Raw genomic sequence first — 23,411 nt, forward strand, 5'->3', positions numbered from 1 at the left:
TCTTCCTGCCGGCTCTACTGCTCGCCAGAGTTTCCCAAGGAGTCGGCTCCTAAACAGACAGCATTTCCTTTCTGGGTCTCGTGTCTGCCCCGTTTCATGTCTGTGCTGGTTTGCTCGGCTGTCATCAGATGCCACCGGCTGTGTGGCTTAAACAGCAGACACGTGCTTTCTCACAGTTCTGTGGACTGCACGTCCAAGACCAAAGCGTCACGGGTTCGGTTTCCTCTGAGACTCGCTCCTTGTCTTGCAGGCGGTGCCTCCTCGCTGCCTTCCCTCTCTGCGTCCTTGTCCTAGTCTCCTCTTAAGAGGACACTGGCCATATTGGATGAGGACCCACCCTGATGCCCCCGTTTTAACTGAAGTATCTCTTTAAAGACCCTGTCTCCAGATACAGTCACATTCCGAGGTGCTGGGAATTAGGGCTACAACGTAGGAATTTGGGGGCACACAGTCCTGCCCGTGACCATGCCTTTCTCATCACAGTCAGCAGAATGCCAGTTTCCCTGAAGAGATTCTCCTCCGAAAGAGCCTTACTGGCAACCCAGAGCTGTATCTCGGGGGTCTGCGAACACATGAGAGTGCCCTGTGTTTGTCTGCACTCCTACTTTCTCCCACTTTCTCCTCAACTCTTAGATTATATAAAAAGACCCTGTCCTTCACAACTTTACCCTCCACTTCCATCAGCCCACTTGACTGGCAAGGAATTTCCGCTGGCATGCATATTGGCTCATTAAAAGTTCTAATTTACCTTATGTACCCTGTTCTCGCATTAACTTCCTCATAGTCCCGCCTTTGTATTGTGTTGCCTCTTACATGACAGGACCCCCTTCCTAAGAGAGAGCCAGCGAATCGTGCAAGTGGTAAGTTACACCTCAGCAGGGTGCCCATCGGTGGAAGAAAGTCTGTATTTAGTATAATAGGAAACGTCTTTTAAGCAACAACAATACTACATGGGATGGAAGGGCTTCATTTATTTTCTGAAATCATTTACATGAAACCTTTTATTCTAAAAGATTTCACCAAATTTCAGGATGGCCACTGTTTAAGAAGTCAGACTGCACACCCTAGCCTCACAAGGTAAAATATTTCAAGAAAACAGTCCGACGCAGCAGAATCTCTCTGAGCCTTGAAGCCGTGGGCCCTGCCCCTCGCACCACTGGGTGGGACTGTGCCGGGCGCCGCAGGCCAGCTGGGCTCTCTGGCGTCAGTTGTCATCTTCTCTGGTTTCCTCCTCGCTCCTCCTCCGGGGCCGTCGGCCTGGCCCGCCAGCCTCGGCTGTACGGCTCCTCCCCTCGTGCGTCTTGGCGTGGAGCTCTGGGCATTTGGCCCCATGCGTGTGACTGTGGGGTCTTGATATAGGTGGTGTGGTGAAACTCATCTCAATGTCAGTTTTTCGTGAGGCCGTGGGTTGGTGATGTCAGGGTGACTGGAAAGAACTAGATTTGCATCTACTAACGAAGGGTAAAACGTTATTCATTATAAAATAATCAGACTCGAAGTCAGTGCGGTGTCATAGGACCCCAACTCGGAGGACTTTACTGTGGATGCATCCAGGCTCAGGGGTGGGGAGTGAGCGCACTGGAAGCGATCGTGTGATATGGTATCAATGTTTTAGAAAGGGAACAAAGAAAATGGGAAGCATCTAGTGAGTTGTCTTTTGAAAACTAAGATCCAGGAGTAGAGAGCGTAGTGCGTTTGTCAGGAAGACTGCCACCCTGGACCAAACTGCCTTCATGCCCAGGAAGCTCGCTGCCGTTGACAGGCGCGCAACGTACTCTTGCCTGCTTGGCGGTGCTCCCAGCGATTTCCAGTGGACGAGCCCGAAATCAGATCCAAAGACGTCCTTCCCCCAGAGAGTGGGTGACGGGTTGGTGAACCCGAGAGAGTGGGTGACGGGTCGTGTGAACCGTGAGCTCTGACTGTTTGCAGGAGACGGCAGGCCGTCCAGGCTTTCTCACAGCCCCTCCTCCCTGACCACCACGCCCGCCATGAGTACAGACTGGCGTTGGCGACCTGCACCCCTGAGCCCACTCCTCCCTGCCCCTCTTGGGGTGTGTCTGTGTGCTCCTGCCTCTTGCTGACACATCGACAGCCCGAGTCCACTTCTACAGCTCGTCCACCTACGTATTTTCCCTTCTGGTCTGTGCAACTTGCCCTTGCTGCTTGAAGGCACCACTGGTTAACATTGACTTTGCAATGGTAACAGCCACGACCACAAAGACATAGCGCTTCCCTGGGTGCCTGGCCTGGTTATCATGCTTAACATCAGGAAGAACTCGTGTTGACCCGGCTCTACAGGTCAGACAGCAGGCACAGCACGTCTGAGTCTCTAACAGAGGCCCGCTGGCTGGTAAGTCACAGAGCCGAAAGCTGAGTCCAGGCCGCCTGGTCCCACAGTCTGTGCTGTACTACCGCTCTGCTACTCACTGGTTTCTTGTACTAATCTTATTAGATGATACTGCATCGTTTTTGAAGGCAGTCAGCATTTAAAAGTTGTTTAATATTGCCAGTATTTACTGGTCTCTTACAGCATTTAAAACTACTCTGACTCCCTGTGGTCACGTTAAATTTCATCCAGTCATCCTTTTGTTTAGTGAGCAGGTAAGGTTGGTGGTGTCCTACCCTGTGCCAGGTGCTCTGTTCAGTGACAGTCGCAGCAGGAGAGATTCCTGGCCTCCTGGAACTCACGGATAAGGGAAAGGACAGATGACACAGAAATTATGTATAATCCAAAGTTGTGGTCAAGGTTACAAAAGGGGGAAAAAGTGTGTTACGAGAGAGAAAACAGTAAGACGCGCATTTAAGTTGCGGAACGAGTGTGGAGTCAAACGCCGAGGCAGAGCCGTTGGGGTTCGTAAGAGCTGACGAGGACTGGTGAGGTGTGCAGGAGGAGGTCTCTTGTTTCTGGCAGAGTTATAACCCCTTCTGGTACGGAACATCTAAAAGTTCTGGATAAAATCATTTTAGACTATTTTTAAACATATGACTGAGTTAGTGGGGAGATTTTTAGAAGCCAGAAATTCCGTGAAAAGCTGAATCTCGAGATACAAGTGAATTCTAAATCTGTGTTTGTTCTTTGGGCACTTGCCAGTCCTCAAGATCTACAGCCCAGACCTTGGGCTTTAACAGGCCTCCTTGCGGGAGACAGAGCCAGGACCTGTAGCCGGCTGCTCTGCCAGTAGGGAGCTGGGGGGAAGCCCAACTCCTCCATGGCCGTTAATTGCTCGTCTGGGGCTTGGTGCTCTAGTGAATGGTAGCCGCACCCATCAGTTGTGTTCTTTTAGGTGAAAATGTATGTCACGGTAGAAAGAGAAACACAAAAACCCTCCGGGCAGAGGAAACACTAAGTGGGAAGGTCCTTAGGCAGAAAGGCCGTTGACCTTTTCAAGTTGCTGATGGCTGGTTCACAGTGAGCAGAGTCAGTGCTGGTGAGTGAGGCTGGAGAGGAAGCCAGGGATCGGAGGTTCTGTGGACGCTCACAGGTCTTGCTTGGGGTTTTCTATTTTATCCTAAGTACAATGCAGATCTTTTAAAGGGTTTCAAAACATTACCTGACTTCTATGAAAAACAATAGATTGAGAAAAATGAAATATAGCTACTCTAAAGGTAGAAGGAAAGAAAACAAAACTAAAGAGGCATAAAAATATTTTTGTGTAGTTGAACTCATCTTTGAATACGGCTGTGTATAATGATAATGAAAATTTACTTTTCACAGGCTATATCCATTCCATAGTAAATTTCATTGGGAGGGAAATCTGTTAAGTAGTAGAATTTACTGGAATAAGTACAAGGTCTGTCCAGAAGGTATCCAGCCATGTAATACGAAAAATAGAGGCACTTATTGATGAACATACAAGGTACAAGAAACACTGTACATAGGACAATGACACCTCAGTCCCCTTCAAAGTAGGCACCTGGGACCTCACACAGTTCTCCCAATCACCATTAGCTGCCCCATCATATTTTCCTGAATCTCTTTGATGGTCTGAAATCTCCTCCCTTTCAAAGGTTATTTTAGTTTTGGGAAAAGCCAGAAGTTTACAGGATGCCCAGTCTGGGCTGTAGGAGGGCTAAGTCACCGGCTGATTGGATGTTTCACCGAAAAGCTGTGCACATGACGTGATGCATGGGTGTACGCATTGTTGTGCTGAAGCTGCCAGTCACCAGGTGCCCATAGCTGCGGCCTTCTGAATCATCCCAGTCTTCCATGGAGGAATGTGCAAGCTTAAAACAAAATTTAATGCAGATTCATTGCTCTAGTTGCTCAGTGATTTTGAATGTGACAGCCACACAGTCCACACGCTCACTCAGTTGTGCCTACACCCCCACTGACTAGTACAGTGAAGTCGTCATTGTTCACACATGTGCATTCCAGTCCACTCTCGTTGGCTGCCAGGTTACGTCAGTGTTGTGCAAACCGTTCTCGTTATATTAACAATGGCCGTACTTTTTCTGAACAGACCTCATTTATACAGACCTCGTCTAAATTTACATCATTAGGATGCAAGAGGTGAGTACATTTGCAGATAAAGTATAATATTCTGGGAAAAAACCTGTGGCAGAAATCGGCTGATTATTCACCAAACCTGTTTTTCTTTTTTCCTTCTAACATAGCTGGACTAGATCTCCCAGCCTCCTCTGCAGTTAGGTGTAGTCACATGACTGAGTCTGGCAGGGGCATGAGAGTAAAAGTGATACGCTTTTCTCCTTGTAGTTTGGCTGTTTTCCCATGTAGCTCCCATGCCCTGTATCTCTTGTGCCACCCGAGTACCGCATTCCAAAGCGACCTTGGAGACCACACATTGAAGGTGATAGGATCTCCGTCAGTCAGAGTTCTAAACGACGGTGTCGTTCAGAATCCCTGACACCACCCACTTGCTAGCTGAAACTCCCGTGAAAAAAAATAAACTAGTATTATTTTAAATCACCAATATTCTGTGATTTTGCTATTTCAGCAGCCAGCATCATGTTAACAGATGTTCATTTTCTCTCAGGATGCTACCAAGGACCAAATTTCATTCTCATTCAGTTCTTTTGTCATCTTCCTTGTGTACACACTTGCTGTCATATGTGACCAGGCAATTCGAGTGAATTAGGGTGTCAGGGTATTTGTACGTGGAGTAAGGGGATTTGATGTGCTGAGGCATGAGAGGAGCTGGGGGATCTAATCGCTCCCTATTCTCCGTGTAAGATAACCCTTCCTCTCCTCCTGTTTGGGCCAGGATGCACTTCAACGCTTTCTGCTCCTGCAGCTCCTCATTCCCCTGCTCACCACGCCCTCATGCGGAGCAGACCTGATGAAGACCTTGATCGCCTCTCACTTCCCCGCCCAGTTTAACATTCATATGTGATTAAATTTACACACTGGGATGTAAAAGTCACCAAACCGACACTGAGAAATAGCTTTTCTTTATACATCCAATAATAGATGTCACAGGATTCCTCATAGCAAACACTTTTGGGACAGATAGAAAATGTGTCAGAAGATTGCTTTTCTCTGAATAGACACCTTGAAACCAGAACGACCCTGTCTAAATCTTTGGCCAGTGGGTCAGCGAGTTAGATGTATGCTTACATTGTTTTCTTCTTCATTTATCGGTCTGTTTGTCATGCTGGACCTCACGACTCCTTTTGAGGGAAGGTAGTGAGTAAATTCAGTTTTTTATTAAACATTAGGGGTTGAGAAGGGGGAACCTTACCATGTTGTACTAGCAAAGACCTTTCAGTGCAAAAAGTGAGATGATTCCTTTAGAAAACCGTAAATTACAGAAGGGAATTATGACCAAGAATATGTTTTGGATGAGTAGATGCCAAATGCCTATCTCACTAGATGATTACTATTCTAAATATTTTTCCATTAGCTAGTTTCAGCTCAGGAAGTGAATTAGACCTTTAATGGCCAAAGCAACCAGGAAATGAATGATATATTTATAGATTCCACCAGTGAATTTGAAATAAAACTTCTTGCCTATTAAAAATTCTGACTGCAATATTCACTGTAAATGCTTTTTTAAAAATGTTTTTCACTGCTTTTCACTGCTTTTTTGAACTTCTGTACCATTTTAACAAAGGGTGGTGCATTGCTGACGGGGACTGACAGGAGAAGGGGCCGGGGCTGCCGGCGGAAGTGTGGGGAGGTGACTGTGGGACGGACCGGAAGTGCTGGCAGGCGGGCTGTAGAGGGGCCCCCCTGTACGAGTGAAAGTTGCTTTTACGAAAGGGGAGTTTATGCCCTGCTTCCAGGCAGATAGGGAGGGGCGGGGGCTCCTACAAAGTCTGCTTCTCAGCTGTCTTCGCCCAAAGTAGTCCTGTGTCCAAGTGGCAGAGTTCAGGGCGGCATATGTTGACCCCCTTCAGAAACACGAGAATCTGAAAACCCTCTGGGACCCTCCTGTCTTTCAAAGCCATGGATACTGCTGTATAAAACTGATGGATGGTGTCAAATAGTCTGTGTTCCAACACATACATAATCAATACTGATACATCGGCAATACCTGTAACAGTGGGACACCACAGGTGATTTGCCAGTAACTTATTTGTGGTTTTCTAATTTTAAGAATATTTGATACCAAAACATCAAGTTGTATACCTTCGATAAGTATAATTTTTGTCAGTTATCCATCAATAAAGCTAAAATGTAAAGAATATTTAAATGTTCTGGTTGTAATCTGTGCAGCAAAGACCTTGTCCAAGTAAAAAAAAAAAAGTCCACAGATATTAATCAATGACTCATGAATCGATCATTTTCAGTAGGGTCTGAGGCAACATCAGCAGAGTCTGAAAACATAGAAATTATTTTTTAAAAGTGTAATGGTTAAAGGTCAACTTGGGATATTTTTTTAAAACCTCATAATTTTAATTCACTCTATGTGCATGGTCTTCAACACAGGGCGGTCTTCAGCGTTTGGCAGTGTCTGGAAACCTGGGGCTGTCACAGCCTTGGGGGATGGGCACTACTGGTATCTGGTGTGCAGAGGCTGCTGACGGCGTACATATCTTCAAATTCATAGGACAGCTTTCTACAACAGTAAAATGGCTCACCCCCAAATGTAAATAGTACCAACTTGAGAGACTTTTCTACTTGTGACTCCGTGGCTCAACATAAGAGTTCTAGAACTGGAGTGTCGACTCGTGTTTGATTCTGGAAGGTCTTGAGAGCAAAATGAAGGGCATTAAAACTCACATCTCGGCCACGCATCTCATTACAAGCTGCGTGCTTGTCCGTGGCCTCTGCCCTCATTCAGACAGTTAGACTGTCACAGTGGGTCCCGGAGTCGGGTGGGAGGCCGGGTGACTGCTGTGGGAAACGAGCAGAGGAGGCACCGGAAGGGCCCCACCGGCTGGTGTGGTGTCTGCACTGAGCGGGCCGGAAGAGTGAGGGGTTCTTTCGCAGGTAACAGTTCTCTCGTCGCGCTCCAGAGCGGAGTCATGGCCTGGGGAGCCAGAACTGAGCCGTTTAACCCAGTGCTGTTGTTCTAAAATGAAACGAGAAGCTGCCTAATTCTCAGTGTTTTGGATGCAGAGCCGACGCAGGCGTGACTGCAACCCACGCCCTCACACTCTCTTCATGAGGGCACTCCCCACACTTCAGGTCCTTTTCGTGGGCTCATCTAGTAAAGTTGCCCCTCACTGGCCCCTGCGCTAGGCTTTGCTCGATGTGGACTTTGAGAAAACTCAGGGAGGCCCTGACCTGTGTGTCTCAATTGGTTGAGCGTCAGCCTGCAGAGCGAAAGGTCACAGGTTCAATTCCCAGTTGGGGCACATGGCTGGGATTGTGGGTTCGGCCCCGGATTGAGGTGCACATGAGAAGCCACCTAGCCATGTTTCTCTCTCTCTTTCTCCCTCCCTTCCCCTCTCTAAAAATAAATTTAAAAAAAATTTTTAAAGGAGAAAACCTGGGGAAGAATTGACTCTGTGAATGAGGGACTGGCAGTTGCAAACCCTGCACCGTTTACACAACTTGGAACACAGTGCTAAAATGGGAGAGGGGAGGAATGCGGGGGGGGGGGGGGACTTTCCTCCCTGAGTCCTCAGAACGATGGAACTGTACTCCACGTCCTGTCGTTCCTTCCCCACAACAGTTGAAATTCTACAGTAATTTTCCTTTCAGTTGTTTACCTTTTTCCTTTTAGAAAAAGTTTCCATTCTTACACCCATCAGATTAAACAGCACTCCTCTTAACTCATGGAGTTGATGGAGTAATTAATAATCTGTAAAAAGAGTCGTTCCACAGTGTTGACACTAAAGAACACAGTTTTCAGGGATCCAGTACTTTCAGCAATGTCATAAGCTACAGCCTTGTTAAATAATTTCATGTTATATTGAGGGAAAACCTCAAAATACTAACACAGGTAGGGACATCCCTGGAACTAGGTGTGTGGGGAAGAGGACTGTTAGAGGAAGGAGAGTGGAGAGAGCCTGTTGGCGGCAGTAGCTGGACTGTCCTGATCTGGTGTAATCTGAGGTATTCAGATCAGGCTGTCGAGTGCAGCGGCTAGCATGATGATCACCATTGAAACATTAGTGCCCCAACGTGCCGCCTCGCTCTGTGCGAGTGGAAGCGACATGTTTGGCCGCCACTGCAAGTCCCCGAACCTCTCTCACAGCCTCATTAGCAAGTTAATGCTTTCCCTCTTTGCTTCTCAAATGCCATTCCGTAATTTTACTTTCAATTTATCTTTTTCTGAAAACCTGCTAATTCCATGTGCTTTAGCCTTACAGAAGAGAAGGTTGCTTAGCAACTGCCAAAATAACTAATAAGCCTATATCCAGTAGAGGCTTGAAGGACTTACTTATTTTAAATGTATATATTTCTTTATTGACCAGTAAAACCAAGAGGAAGTTGTTTCACTTTGAGTTTACTCTAATTTCTGCATTTTTAAAATTCCTATATGGGCTGTCTATAGCAAAAAAAAAAAAACACACCAAAACAAAAAAAAGTATATTTTCTAAGAACAAAATAAACTGATGAACAAAATTGAAACAGAGGCCTGGACACATGGAACAGACAGACAGCTGTCAGAGGGGAGGGGTTTTGGGGGGCTCAGTAAAAGAAGGTGAAGGAATGAAGCAGAGAAACATGTATGTATAACCCCGGAGACACGCAGGCAGTATGGTGAGAGCCGGAGGGCAGGGGTTGGGGGAAGGGGGCAGGGAGGGAATAAATGGGGACGGAAAGAGACTTTGCTTTGGGCGGCGGGTGTGCCGTGCGGTGTGCAGATGGTGCCTGGTTGGGTTGTGCACTGGAAACCCGTGTGGTTGTATTAACCAGCGTCACCCCGATAAATTCAATGAGAAGGAAAAGAGGGCATATTTAACATGGATGTCTCTTTTCTCCCATCATTCTGGTGGTAACAATGCTCTGTGTTCATTATTTGCTTTAGTTATTTTTTTCCAGCAGAATACCCTGCCAGTGGCATACGCGGGGTAGAGAAATGTGTTCTAATTCACTGAGTACGCAGTCCTACAATATTGCTTTTTTAATGCGAAGAAATGATTTTCTGTAGAAGAAGCAGATTAGAGTTTTAGGCGAGGGGAAGACTTCGAGATGACACTGAAACGGTTGCTATTTACCTGTAAAGGTTTTAATTTGGGGCCAGTGACCCAGAAGTGTATGAGAAGGGTCATCAGAGCCTTTAAGGGCTTCAGGGTGGGAAATGGGCCCGTCAATGCTGCAGTGTCCTGCCGGCCCCTGTCACTGCGTCTTGGCACACGGTCACTGTCACAGGTTTCGGCGTGCCTGCTCTGACGCGCAGAACTTCACCGTCATCTGATCTCAGACCTGTTTTCTTCACTGTGCTTCTGTTCAAACGCCCTGGGGTAGCGACACAACACCTGTGAGCGTGCTTGCTGCCGCCTCGGCACGCTGTGCTGCTGTGAGGTCGAAGGCCCCTTCTGCAGATGCGTCAGCGGTGAGAGAGCACGGGCGCTCACGGCAGCAGTGCGCGGCCGTCTGCACCAAAGAGCAGCTGTGCTGCTGCTCTCGGAGACCCTCCGTCTGGGGGAGAAGCTGCCTTACGGACGGCCGCTCCAGAGGTCGGCCTCACACAGGCTTCGGGCAGATTTATAGCTTGTTTTCTTTCACAGTAAAGAACTCCTGGGATATTGTCTCGTCTAATGGTTAATTACCTGCTCTCCATATCAGAGGGATTTTTTTATGGAATATCCTCAGTCAGATGTTACCCTAACATAAAGTATTTTTAAAGCAATGTTGAAATACTGATAGCTATAACCATAATGGAATCATTGTCTACAGTGGGCTAATATAGGAGTAATTTATAAACTTTGATCCGTATAAGCCATGTGTACCATATTCCTATCTCATTTATATGGTCAGCCCTTGTGTAAGAGGTCAGTGAGAAAGAACCGGAGTCAAGTTTGAAGGTGTGTGTGAAGATGTGCACTTAAGAGGTTATCTGATACAAATATGGTGTGGACCGCATAGTCACATAGTTTAGGACAAAAATGATCTTTTAAGAGAGGTGTGTATGAGAGGTAATGGGGGAAGAACGGAAAGAAGAAAAAGAAAAAAATGTTATTGTTGAAGTTCTAACTCTTTGCATAACAACATGTTAGTATTAAGAGCATGTGTCTTAATGCTAAGTTCAGTTTTTCCAGGGCAAAAGAAATCGACAAGATTGTTATCAGTGAATAAAATGGTAAAAGCTGCCAGTGATTCATGCTTCAATTTTGTATTTCAAATGCAGATGAGCACATGTTTTTTGTTCTTTATAAAGTGTAATACTAGAACTTTCTGCCAACTTTGTGAGCCAGTTTTCTTGTGACATTCACTTAGGCAGCTCTCCTCCATACACGGAACAGAAAACTGAAGGTATGGATAAAACCCTTGATAGCAGCCCTGGGGGTGGCTCAGTAGGGTGGAGCAGCATCCCCATATGCCAAGGCTGCAGGTTTGATTCCCGATCAGGGCACGTACGAGAACCAGCCGGTGAATGCCCGAAGTAGTGGGGAAACAAACCAGTCTTTCTCCCTATCCCTCCCTTCCTCTCTCTCTAAAATCAATTTTAAAAACACTTGATAAACTCTCAAATACTGAAACTTTTATTTACTTTAGCTCTTAATTTAACTTATTCCCATGGCCTAGTTGTTTGACAGAGATGATTACATGTAGCATCCATCGATTAGTCATTAATTAGAGTTTCCCTTTGTACCCGGTTTTCGTGTTCTTTGGAATAAAGATACCAGTGAGTAGTGAAGTGTCATAGGAACTACTTGGCCATTAGGAGAAGCAAAAGGAGTTGTTACTTACAAAAATTTAAATTCTCTACAAATTTTTATTGTTATTTAATACATATTTTTATTCAATTTTACTACTTATTTATGCAAATTTGCTAATATATATGAGCATCACCCTACTCTCAGCTTTCTGTTTCACCATTGAAAGGGCTCCAGCAAACCTCCCAAATATACCACTTTGGCATGTGGACAGTGTGAGCTAAAGGCAGTCACAACCCAGCAAGAAAAGCTTCCACCTGTCCTCTAACCGCCCCAGGGAGCGAGCCATTACCAGAGATCACTCTTTATCTCAGTGATCTGTGTGTGCGCAGGACAAGCATCTAATTAGCAAGCCATCTGCTCTTCTGACCATCCTGTGGATTACCATAGTTTGCCGTGTATCATGCACACTTTTTTTGCCCAGATTCTTGAGGGAAAAATAAGGATGCACATTATACATGGGTAGTACTAAACCATGGATATGCCTTATACGTGGCAAAATACGGTATCTCCTTCCCTTTGAAGCTCCAGTGGGTTATTCCATTTCTCAGTGCAGGGTGGTTCATAAACCTCAGCTGCCCAGCTTGCCCTTCAGTCCCTATCTATGTGGCCCCTGTACACACACAATTAAATTTGTTTTTCTCCTGTTAGTCTGTTTTATGGCAATTTAATTATTGGACTAGCCAAAAGAAGAGTAGAAAATGAATTTTTTCCCCTATACCATCATTTTAATAATAAGAAAATATCGGTTATTTTAGTATTACAAATCATAATCTCATGTTACATTTCATGCTTACAATTCTCCACAAATGCATGCTAAGTAAATAAGTAAGAACATGAAACAATAGCTGTTTAGCAGTTTTGAACAGTTAAAATTTATATTTAAGAAGTATATTGAAGATTTTAATACAGAATCACTGAGACAACATAATAAGGAATGAGTAACTAGCAATTTTAGAAATTGACAGATAACTGCTTGTTTTGCCTTTCATTCTTCATGTGTCTTTGGTTACTTGGTAAATAGGCCTTTTTCACCTGACCATTTGAAAGTTTTCTTAGATCCCTAATGGACATTTTCAATATGAAAGACGTATTACAGAATGTGTATGTCCTTAGGCCTAAGTATGGTCGTCACATTAGAATTTGTGACTTTAAGTCAACCCACGGGGAGCTATTAGGCAGTACCATTATTTCTGAAGTTCATGCTTAATTTGAAGAATAATCAAAGCATAAGGATTTTAGCTGTTTTTATGATCTTCATGATATTGGAGAGAGATCCTCTATGATGATACGTTATGACCATTTTTAGACCTGAAATGACCAGTTTGGGGGATAGTATTTTAAATTGAACATACACAATAAACTCCCATTGCAATGAGTGAAAGGAGAATGCTCAGGGCAATGCCAGCTGCTGCTACCATGGCCACTGTTTGGAAATGAGGACCTTTTTATTATTTGACTAGGAGCCAATTAAGCAATTCACTATTGCTCACAAAGTAAATAACAAGCCAGTTTTTAACACGATGGAAGATAATTCAAGGAAGCCTGCCTCCCAGTCCACAGATACTTCCCATCGTAGCAGATTACAAACACGTGCACTGCACTCATCATCAGTGTGCCTCCGGGCTTGTCTTCTTCATTGTATTTGCAAATACCTTCTTAATGATACTGCTAGATGCAGTGTGAAGTTTTAGCTCATATTTTAAGTATATAAGGATATAGGCAGTATAGTAAGAAGAGAAGTACAGAGTTCAGCTTTAGAAATTGAAAAGCTTCTATTTCAGGATCTCTAAATTCACTTTACTTTCTTTTCTCTAGCAGTCATCTTACAATGTACCTGTGGTAGGTGGGGGGAGGGGGGGCCCAGAGCCTTGGTAATCACACATTTCAGTTTTAGTTGTGGCTCAGATTCACAGCGAGTGATACGACCTTAAATTACTGAAACTCTCTGCTAGGGCAGTGGTTTTCTCTTCTGTAAAATGGGGATGATAAAACTGGCTTCATAGTATTGTAAAAACCAAAAGAGATAATGCAGTAAAAGCTCCGCCCCGGCACAGTAGATGTTAAATGTGTTACTTCTCTCCTCCTTCCCCTTCACCCCTACTTCAGTTCGGTTGATATCTTTGAAATGCAGCGCATTACAGTTTTATTAGTCAGTTCTAAGCTTCCAGATAAGCTACTGCTGTTAACCATTGCGTAAGATATTTCTTCGGACTCTAAAATACAAATAAATAGTGGAAAATCGTATCATAGTACAATTATTAAGGAAGGATTATGGATTTCACATGCTAGCACAGAGTGTCCGTGCTCGTTGCTCAGGTTACAGCAGACGAGTGTCATTGTACGACAAATGCTCTCCTTGTTCCCTGTTCTTGTCACAGCGGCTCCATTTAATGAGAGGCGGTTGATTAAACTGTTTGCACTGTCGGCCGGAAACCGGAGAGGGTGGCCCAACTGGAGGAGATCCCCCTCCCGCACACGCATGTCGTTAACCTGGTCCCTCCTCGAACCCGTCTTGGTGATTTCCGATGGAAACACTCGTGCAAATCACCAAGTTGCTCCCGGATAAAACCAGAGCTCCGGAGGGATTTCATCGCTCAGGGAAAACTGGCGGAGGCTGGGAGTCGTGCTGCCTTCCGTTTCTCCCTCCTGGGTCTGTGTGCGCCGTGGACCGGGCAGCAGCGAAGGGAGGCCTGAGCTGGTTCTCGCACACCGAGGACACTGCCCGCCCCCGCCGGGTCCGTTCCCGAAGAAGCTGTTCCAGCTGCTCTTCGGTTTCTGGCACACGATCCTGCCCCTTCAGACACAGTTTTCATCAATATTGACCATTACAGCAATAACGTGAATCAGACACTTCCTAGAACCAGGCAGCTTCCTGAGGGCTTTTGTACGCATTATCTTATTATTCCTCATAATAGCAACAGTGTTTTTTTCCCCTTTTCATGGATGAGAAAACCAAGGGTGAGGCAGCTAGTATGTGGCAGAGTCAAGTATGAGGCCAGGCCACTCTGAACTCTGGGCCCACGCGTTGATTCGCACACCGTGTGTCCTTCCTCCGCCGGCAGAGCTGGAGGCTGGACAGGCAGACAACCTGTAGTCCTTCATGGCTGCCCCTCGCTGTCCCAGTGTGTTGACCTGCTATTTGAAACCTACCCCGGGCTGATTCCAATCTCCCCTCGAAACCTGATCTCCCACTGCACCCAACGGCAGCTCGCCGGCCTGGCCCTGCTCGGTTAACTTGCCCTGTAAACAGTGTGTCCCTCTGCCTGTCCCAACCCAGTCCAGCGTCTCCGTGAAGACTCTCCTTCTGTCACCGTCCTGGTTTCACTTCTCACTGCACTCCGTGGCCGACACAGGTCCTTGTGGTCTCTAGGCCGTGTCTCCGTGGAGGATACATCAGTGTTTCAGAAGCAGGAGTGCCCGGCACTTGCCGATTCTCAGTGCACGTGTGCCGACTTCCTCCGTCATCCTTTGGTGACGGGGGTATGCACTTCGGAGCCGGGCGTAGCTGGTTTTGAATTCTGTTGGCTCCGTTTCCAGCTGTGAGAATTGAAACAAATCACCAAACTTCTCCACACTTTGGTTACCATGGCCATAAAATGGATAATTATAGTACCTAGCTCATTGACTGATTATGAAGATTAAATAAGATTCTGTGTTTAGGACATAGCAAATGCTTACTGAAGTGTATTGTTACTGTAAAATAATTTTCTGGGCATATTAGTCATTATTATGTTGTTACATTACAACTTTGAAGCATCCCTCATGCATATAACAGGCATTCAGTAAATGCTGTTGGTTTCTGTAAACTGAGACATAATTCATAGACCATCAAATTGATTGTTTAAAAATCTTTTTAATTTATTGATTTGAGAGAGAGAGAGAGAGAGAGAGAGAGAGATGGATTTGTTGTTCTTATTCCACTTATTTATGCCTTCATTGGTTGGTTCCTGTATGTGCCCTGACCGAGGATCCAGCCTGCAACCTTGGTGCATCAGGATGATGCTCTGCCCAGCCAGAATGAATTCAAGTCTTCACTGCAGGATTTTCGCCAGGTCTACCCCTGCAAACTGTCGTGTGGGACTCGCTGCAGGGGCCTGAGCACCCACTGGGAAGGGAAATGGCCCGGGTGGGCTCACCAGCCCTACAGGGAGAACGTGAGATGAATGAACATTTGAATGAAAACTGGCTCATGCTTTTTTGCTGGTCCCTAAACCTGCCTTCTAGATCTTGTGGCAGGGGGGTGGGGGGGATCTAAAATGTCATCCTTCTGGTTTGGTTTGGTTGTTACTAAAACTTTTTTTTTTAATTATTGAATGCTTTAGAAATTAGGTAAATTTATTTGTAATGGCAGTTCAGTTGTGTATGCTGCTCAAAATGAAACAGGAGGAAGCATTACGTGTGTTTTCAGATGTGTCAGAAACCATCCTCATTTTGGATGACAGCAAGTATCAGTGAGTGCTTAGCAGCCCTTGAAACACTTGCTCGGTTAGGCAAAGTTGAAGCAAATGTGTTGTGTTTAAACACAAAATTCAACTCAGTGAATTTGAAAGATCTGACTGGCTTTATTTAAGGGTTCCTGAATCAGGCACCATCCAGCCTGGCCGACAGGAAGGAGCCCCCGGGACTGTCAACGGTGAAGGACTCTCTTAGGAGAGGGGAGCGGGACAAGGAAGGTGCACTAGGCAGAATGGCGGGTTGGTGATGTCAGGCCACTGTCCCTTCGGGGGGGACGGCTGGGGTCCGTCAGGCAGCCGGCTGGCCTCACTCGTGCTGGTTGGGTGATTCCTGATGGATGGGTCCAAGATTCCACTTCTGGGAGAGCTGAAATTGTAAGGAAGCCTCTGGCAAGGTGGGCTTGGGCTTGGCATGAACACCTCTGTTCTGGGCCCTGTTGTCTTGTTTTCGGGACACCTGGCTGTGGGATTTGGAGGTACAAAGGGGGTAACAGTTGCATTGTGAAGGGGTTACAGCTACTCTTTCGGGCCGGAATCTGCCTCACTCCCTTCTTTGTAGTGAGATGCAAATGAGGAAGTAATACACCCAGTGTAACTGCTAAGTATTTATGCCCCACTGGTTTTTTTTTGGTTTTTTTTTTTTTTTTTAGTTTAACTCCAGGGAATTATTTTAAGAATCTGTTTTTCATGAGGTTTTGAATTTGCCTAGCAGTTGCTAGGAAAGATAGGAAAGATAATGAGCTGAATGGCCGGAATTTGATGTAGAATAATGGTGTTCTGTATTTACCTTTGCATGATTTTAAAGAAAACTCAGATTTCACTTATCTTTTACTGTTTGCTTTTTTTCTTTCTCTGTAAAATCTCAGTGTGTGTTACTGAACTTTTCTGAAATCCAAAATATTCTGAAAAGCTTTCTTCTATTGGTACTTCTATGGTTTCTCATTCTCATCTTGCTTTATCTTTGGGTTTTATAATGTGCACTCCTGAGTGTAAATAGAAACCTACTTGGAATATCGGTTTTCTGTGACTAACAAAGTACTTGTAGAATTTTGTCTCTCTTACAGTTTTTAATGTCTGTGTTGATACCATGAACATTTTGTAATGATCCCTTAGTATTGAGTCATTTATCCTTCATGAATATTTATTTTGAACTATTTAGGAAGATGTGTAAATACAGTCACTTGTGGTGATTATTACTGGCCATGTCGGCGTTCAGTTCTTGAGTTCAGCAAAGAAAGAATTCAGACCCGAGAACTGCAGAGCGAGGGGAAGTTTATGTAGCATTCAAACTGCAAGAACACTCGCAGAGAAGATTCGAGCACCCTGCTCAGAGGGTTGCCTCGGCCTTTCAGAAAGTGCGTCACAGAGGCGGAAAAAGTGAGCCAGCTAGGCTGCGTGGACGCAGGAGACGAGTTGCAGAGGCTAAGGGAAGGGCCCTGGAGTCAGGCTCAGGGGTTAAGCTGAGATGGGCCCTCCCATTGCTCCCCTGCGTGCGGGTCTCAGGGAGACCCTCAGCACTGCGGAGAACGTGAGGCTACACGCCCGGAGGAAGGGGGCGTGCCCTGGGCTCCTTGTCGGAGGGGTTTTTATCTGCTTTCTAAAGTTAGGAATTTAAGGGGAGGATCTCAATAGAATGTTCCTCCGCTTTCCAGGTGTGGTCTTTAATATGCTGATTCACCAAAATGAGCATATAGGGTCAGGGTCAGGGTCTCCACTGATTGGTCAGCACTGGGGGTCACTGGTCATTGCCTCTGGTCCCCATGCCAGCTCTGACATTGCTTGGTCTGGCTGTGCTGCTTTTCTGGGCCCAGAGCTGAAACCCACCCAAGGCCTAGGTGTTATCTCTGGTTTGAGGAAACTGTCTCTTTGGTCAACAGACCGGAGGCTTTGTTCCCAAGATTATTTGATGTTGATCAGAACCTCATTGTCCTGAGGGCAGAATGCCTAAGGGAGTGGTCAGGCGAGAGAGAGGGAGGCAGGTGAGACGGGGTGTTGGCTGAGGCCAGTTCGAATCAACTGTCCGTCTCAGCTTCCCCATTCCACTCGCCAGAGAGTTTCCCGGGTTCTCACCACCCTGCCCCAGTTAGACAAGGGTCCCTGGACGGGCAGGAGCGGAGTCTCCCCAGGGCTCTGCCTGCCCTTGGGGGGCACAGGAGCCCGTTCTGCCCTCCAGACCATGTTCTGTCGCAGTAGCTTTGTCCTCCGTCCCATGCTGCCCCGACTCCGCGGCTGTGTCCTCCGTCCCGTGCTGCCCCGACTCCGTGGCTGTGTGGATGAGAACGTTCGACAAGTGGGACGGAGGAGGCCTCTGCAGCCCCTGCTGTGAGGCAAGGCGATTTTTTAACGATGCATGATTGTTTTGTACTGTATTTGCTGCTTTGACAGGTGGGTGAGAAAATACTACTTCAAAACTGCTTTGCTGTGCTGCATTTGGGGAGAACAAAAAGAGAAAAATATTCACATACTATTCAGGGTTTTCTTGTTCTGGCTGCTTCCACATTTGACCCTTGAGGATGAGTAAGTCCTCTCTGAAGGCCAGGGGTGGTCTTTTAGGCAGTGCTCATCCGGTACAGCCGGGGACGGTTTGGCCCAAACAACCCTAGCAGTACGCCTCTTGGAGCAAAATCAGCTACCTGAGTAAAACTCTTTCTATGTGAAAAGTCTTAAAACAGCGCTTAAAAATCACTGGAGAGTTTGTGTGTTACAATTTTAACTTAATGTGACCCAGAAGCTTTTGAAAATTATTTGTAGCTGGTTTGGCCTCTAAATAGAAAGACTGTAAAGACTGACTAATAAAAAGTGTGACAACTGCCACTGAGCCCTCTTTTATTAGGGAAAGAGTTGTTATTCGAAAATCCAGATGAGGGTACCAAGTAGACTGCATTTGTTGAGACACATTGTAGCATCTCCGGGCTGTGGTGGGGGTACCTTCTTAGCATCTGGGAGTAGTAGTTACCCCTTGTTTTTATTCTGATAGAGATTAAATAGGCATTTCCACCTTCACACCCCCCAAGAAGCCTATTTGGTGGAGGGAAGTGGGACGCACGTTGCTCTTGACTCTTTCTGAACACCCGTGAGAACCTCCCATCCGCTCTGTCCCTCTCCATTTGCATGTCCACCAGGAAACGCCCTGGGACCCACCGCGGGCCACTCCCGCCTGAGCTGGGGACCACCTGTTGGTTGCCACCGAGGCAAGTGCTGCCTGCTGCCCCTTTAATACACACAGGCCCCTCTTGGTAACTGTTTGCAGTGAGTGGGGTTGTGGGCCCTGCCCCTGGATTTCAGGTGACCCCCCCGCCCCAACACCTCTTTTCAGTGGAGTGGCTTGGTGCGAAGTAGGTGGCTGCAGGAACAGCCCCGGGCGATCACTGGGTCTCAGTCCTCCTGGGAGAGGCAGAGGGGCAGCACGGGTGTCTCGCTGGGGAGGGCCGGCTGTGTGCAAACAGGTCTGTGTGCAAAGGCCACCGAAGTTCAGGAGGGGGTTGTAGCTGCTTTTTCTAGGACTGGAGAAAGTGTTTTCTAGGAAAGGAGGAAAAGCCAGTACAAAGATTCAAAGACAGTTTTTCAAATAGATCATCAGTTTTCAAAAGGTATGCATTTTGTGGGGACCACAGCATACATTTCATTGCATGAGAGGAGAAGCATTTGAATTTCTCCTTTGCAGAGTCTGAAAGCAGGGCAGGGAGGAACGTTTTAAGGGTGGCAGCAAATGAAGGATGCAGATCAAACTTTTAGGGAGTCCTCGCTTTGGAAACTGTATGTGCTGTGGCTGGGGTAGAGGGCCTCTTGGGTTTAGGAACAAAATGCTCTTAATCTAGTCAGTGTGGCTAATTACAACAATCTTTTAAAGGTAATCAGACACTTCTTAAAAATATCTAATAATTTACCTAAAATGACTGAATTATTTGTAGTTGCTAGCTTCTGCCTGTTTGTGTAATTGTAAAACTATCTTTATAAGCTTTGATTGTTTTTTAAAAAATGTTTTGTACACTCACAGCCCTGATTCCTTCAATGTCTTATGAGATTAATACACAGCACCGGGAGCATTTGATTCTGTTTTCCTGGTCCTTTTTTCCTTGGATTGTAAGTGTTTTTCTTAAGCAAGGAAATCACCCGCTGTTTCACTAATGCGCTCCCTGGGATGCGTCGACAACTGCTTAGGTGCGGTTATAATTCTTGTTTGCCCCTGGGCGGTTGCCAGCAGGGAGTAGGGCATTGTGGGAAGTCGTTTCTTTACCTTCCACAACAGGTGTCTTTGTCGTCGGTGCACCTTAATCAGATAGCAGTGTGGAAGCACTGAGTCACCGTCGCAAAGAAAACTAGGGAAGAAAACGGTACTGCGAGATAAAGCTGAAACCTGCTGGTGCTCGCGAGTGCGTGAAGGGGCGCCCCGGGCCCTTTAACGTGCTTCCGACAGGACAGACCAGAATTCAAAAGGTATGAGCTGCCCGGGCGCCTTGGAATGCCTTGTCCCCTGATTATCATTGCGTTTCTACGCGGTTAGTCAGCATTAAGATAAATGTGCTGGAGAAGTTTTTAACGAGGATCATGCTTTAAAGACAAAGCTGCATTGTAGGAAAAAAAATATGCAGTAGAAATGCTTACCGACTCCAACAAGGGTCAAACGCAGTTTGAGGCTGCTTTAACCCTGGGGATTTATTTAAAGCATTGCATTTTCTGTTTAAATAAGCCTATTAGACTTGCTTCTGTTTCCTAGCAATAAGTTTTTTTCTCCCCTTTCATTGGTGTGTGTTTAATTTAGAATGCCATAGCAGTCACAGAACTCTCCTAATCACATTTAAATGGGAGAACGTACTATGTAAGCAATCGCGTTCCTCTAGGTGAAGGTGCTTTAGGAAAACAAGGGAAAATAAATGATATTTTTGTTTTCTGGAAAGCAAACAAACTTACTCTACATAACACTGCTATTGGTAATTAGAACGAAAAGGTGCTACCAGTATCTATTTCATTGTAGACAAATTTTGCCAAATTGATTTCTAATTCTAGCAAAAATATTTCTCATTGCACTGCAGTGTCATATTCTATAAAAAAGCAGGGAAGATAACAGTTTAATTAAAAATATTGGGGCAACAACTTTTGGCGGAGCTTTGTTCCCCCCCCCCCCTTTATTTACTTAGTGCTTTTTCCATGGGATTAGCATACATTGTATTTCCTGGCAGTTTTAAGCAACCTTGTACTGATAATCTTGGGCAGCTTCTAGATTTTTCCTCTGGTCACGCTGAGGCTCATTTACGGTTGCCAGCCGTACTTGGCACCACGGCTATCTGCTGATTTGGATAATTACAAGAAAACTCTTAAGGTTAAAAGTGCAAGATGAAGAGAGTTTTTTTATGGGAGAAAAGCAGTCAGTTTAGAGATGAGACCTTGTGTTGCTTTCTGAATAACAACAGAAGACTGGTTCTCCAAATCAAGAATTCTATTTAAAGTATTTGTGGGATTATTTTTCTTGTGGTAGAAGGGGAAATGATTATTAATTGTCATTGCATCCCTGTCATTTTTATGTTTTGGTACTTTTTAACAGAATACTCAGAGAGGGTAAAGGATCTTTTTTCATACTTTAAGAGAAAATTTTTAACTGCACCAAGAATACTAGAAATTCTGAAACAGTAAGGCCTGTAAATGTGAAAAAATAAGCAGTAAGAAAATCTACTTCTCCTTCAAGAGGAAGAATCTTGACATAAAGAATGCTGAAGAAGATAAACTTTAAAAAATTCTAATTACCAAAAGCATAACATAAATCCATTAAAAAAATTTTTTCCTATGGGATATTTTCAGTTAGAAAACTTTTCTTGGTTTCTCTTTTTTGAGGTTCAAAGAAAATGTTCAAAAGGTGAATTTTCCAGCTTCTGCGTTAAGAATGCAGAAAGTGTTTACAGTGTATATACTTCCTCCACAGATAAGCGAACTCCCTTGGTTTTCTGCTGGGTGAGTTGCTAGACAAGCCTGTGGCGGCAGCCGCTCTTCCCCCTCTCTTACTCTGTCCAGCTCCCTGACACTCCACCCCCTCGAACTCAGGTGGGTGTGTGCGCTGGCACTGAGCTGCAGTAGGATTTTCCCTGGACGGCCTGGTCTGGAGCTGGGCGGCAGCTGCCGCTGTGGAAAGGCCAGCTGGCAAGATGATGGAAGAAATCTCCATTATGGTAGCCTACGATGCCCATGTGTTCAGCCAGCTGCACGACGAAGACCTCCTCACTAGCCTGGTGGCCATCAGCAAGCCCCGGTCTATGGTAGGTGGTGCCTCGCCCACACTCCGGGGCTGTTTCTCCTCTCCTGACGTGATCCTTACATTCCTGCGGCAGTTGAGGCACAGCTGCCTGGGGACCGAAATGAAGGAGTGCTCTTGCCTTTGTGTTACAGGCCGCAGCCAGGGCTACAGGTTTTCAGTGGTTTCTTAGGGAACGAGACGCTGGTAGACCTTAGTAGGACATTTCAAGTGTCCTAGGGGTAAGACAGGGGAAAATGCTTTCATCTGTAGGGAGGTCACTGGGGCTCCTGCAGTGCCAACCTTCACTTCGCCCCACGTGATTGTCTTCTGTGTGCATGCGGCTACTGGGGCTCCCTGCCTTTGCACACGAATAATGCAGTCCTTCTGACGGGGGACGTTTTCAGCAGTGGGCCGCGACATTGACGCTGAGAATTGAACTACCTATAAATCAAATAACTGTCAGAGTCTTTACAGTGTTACTAAGAACTATTATGAAAATAACTTCTAATTTAACCTTAGTTTGGACTTAATATTTGTAACTTTTTTTGGAGTGAGGGGGCATTCTCCAAGGGTCTTCATGTGTATATCCTGGCAGAATAGAAAAGTGAAGTTCTTGCAAACACTGGTTGTTTCTTCTCTGTCTGTCATTCTTATAATGTCTGTTGAGTTTAAGATATCAGTGATCCATACCTTTTAAACAAACTTTCCTAATTATTGTTGTAGTGACCCCTTACTCATTTTTTTTAGTAGTACTCTTCACAAGCAACAGAATGGAGTGTGGTATAACACAACAGTTATCTTGCGGATCTGAAATCCTCATTCTCTCTTTAAAGGCATAGGAACCTTAAAAATATAGTATGGCAATTTCTTCAAACAGTAAATTGCAATTTTGCAAAAAGAGAGAAACTCAGAGATTGATTTAAAAAGACTTGAGGGTTCCATCAGCCAGATGCAGTTACTGACCTTGTTTAGATGCTGATTTCAACACTGTAACAAACATCTGTAAGATAATTGGGGACATTTTGGCAGCTAATTAGGTATTTAGTGATATTAAGAGAATATTTGATTTTGGGGGGTGCATTTATCATGATTATGTTAAAATGTGGATGAAACCAGGTGACTATGTGCTGATAATTGTTGAAACTGAGGGATGAGTTTCTCGGGATTCCCTGTACTCTTTGCTTTTGTAGCTGTGTTGTAGATGCAGTTTAAAAGACTCAGCTGGCCAAAAATAATAGCGAAAGCAAAACAAATTCAGAACCATGACATACTTCTGTAAGTGTTCATTGACATGGAAACATCTAGCCTATTTTTTATTCTTTTCCTATTTAATATGCATAATCTACTTTATAATAATATGCAGTATGTGGAGATCATTACTAACGCTCGGTTAACCACAGTAGAAATACCAAGTCAGGGCAGGGTGGTCCACGGTTGTGGACCATCTTTAACCTTCATTGTAGCCATTGGTTTTACAATATTCCACCATGAAC

General features: G+C 45.3%; 1 protein-coding gene across 9 annotated transcripts in view; it reads left to right on the forward strand.

Moving 5' to 3' along the window:
* RABGAP1L (RAB GTPase activating protein 1 like) overlaps nucleotides 1-23,411 on the forward strand; it is a 453,918-nt gene that overhangs the window by 364,531 nt on the left and 65,976 nt on the right. The window contains exons 1-2 of one of the 9 annotated variants that reach the window (XM_045838846.1): nucleotides 19,986-20,129; nucleotides 21,729-21,940. The exons of 6 other annotated variants lie outside the window; for them this stretch is intronic. In XM_045838846.1, the coding sequence (XP_045694802.1) occupies nucleotides 21,830-21,940 (111 nt within the window). In that variant the 5' untranslated portion in view covers nucleotides 19,986-20,129; nucleotides 21,729-21,829. Of the gene's footprint in view, nucleotides 1-19,985; nucleotides 20,130-21,609; nucleotides 21,941-23,411 lie in introns of those variants that run through there. 2 more of the 9 variants (XM_045838845.1, XM_045838848.1) reach the window with 2 other exon arrangements.

Source organism: Phyllostomus hastatus, unplaced genomic scaffold, assembly GCF_019186645.2.
Source record: "Phyllostomus hastatus isolate PE091 unplaced genomic scaffold, TTU_PhHast_1.1 phas_contig_283, whole genome shotgun sequence".
NCBI classification, from domain to species: Eukaryota; Metazoa; Chordata; class Mammalia; order Chiroptera; family Phyllostomidae; genus Phyllostomus; species Phyllostomus hastatus.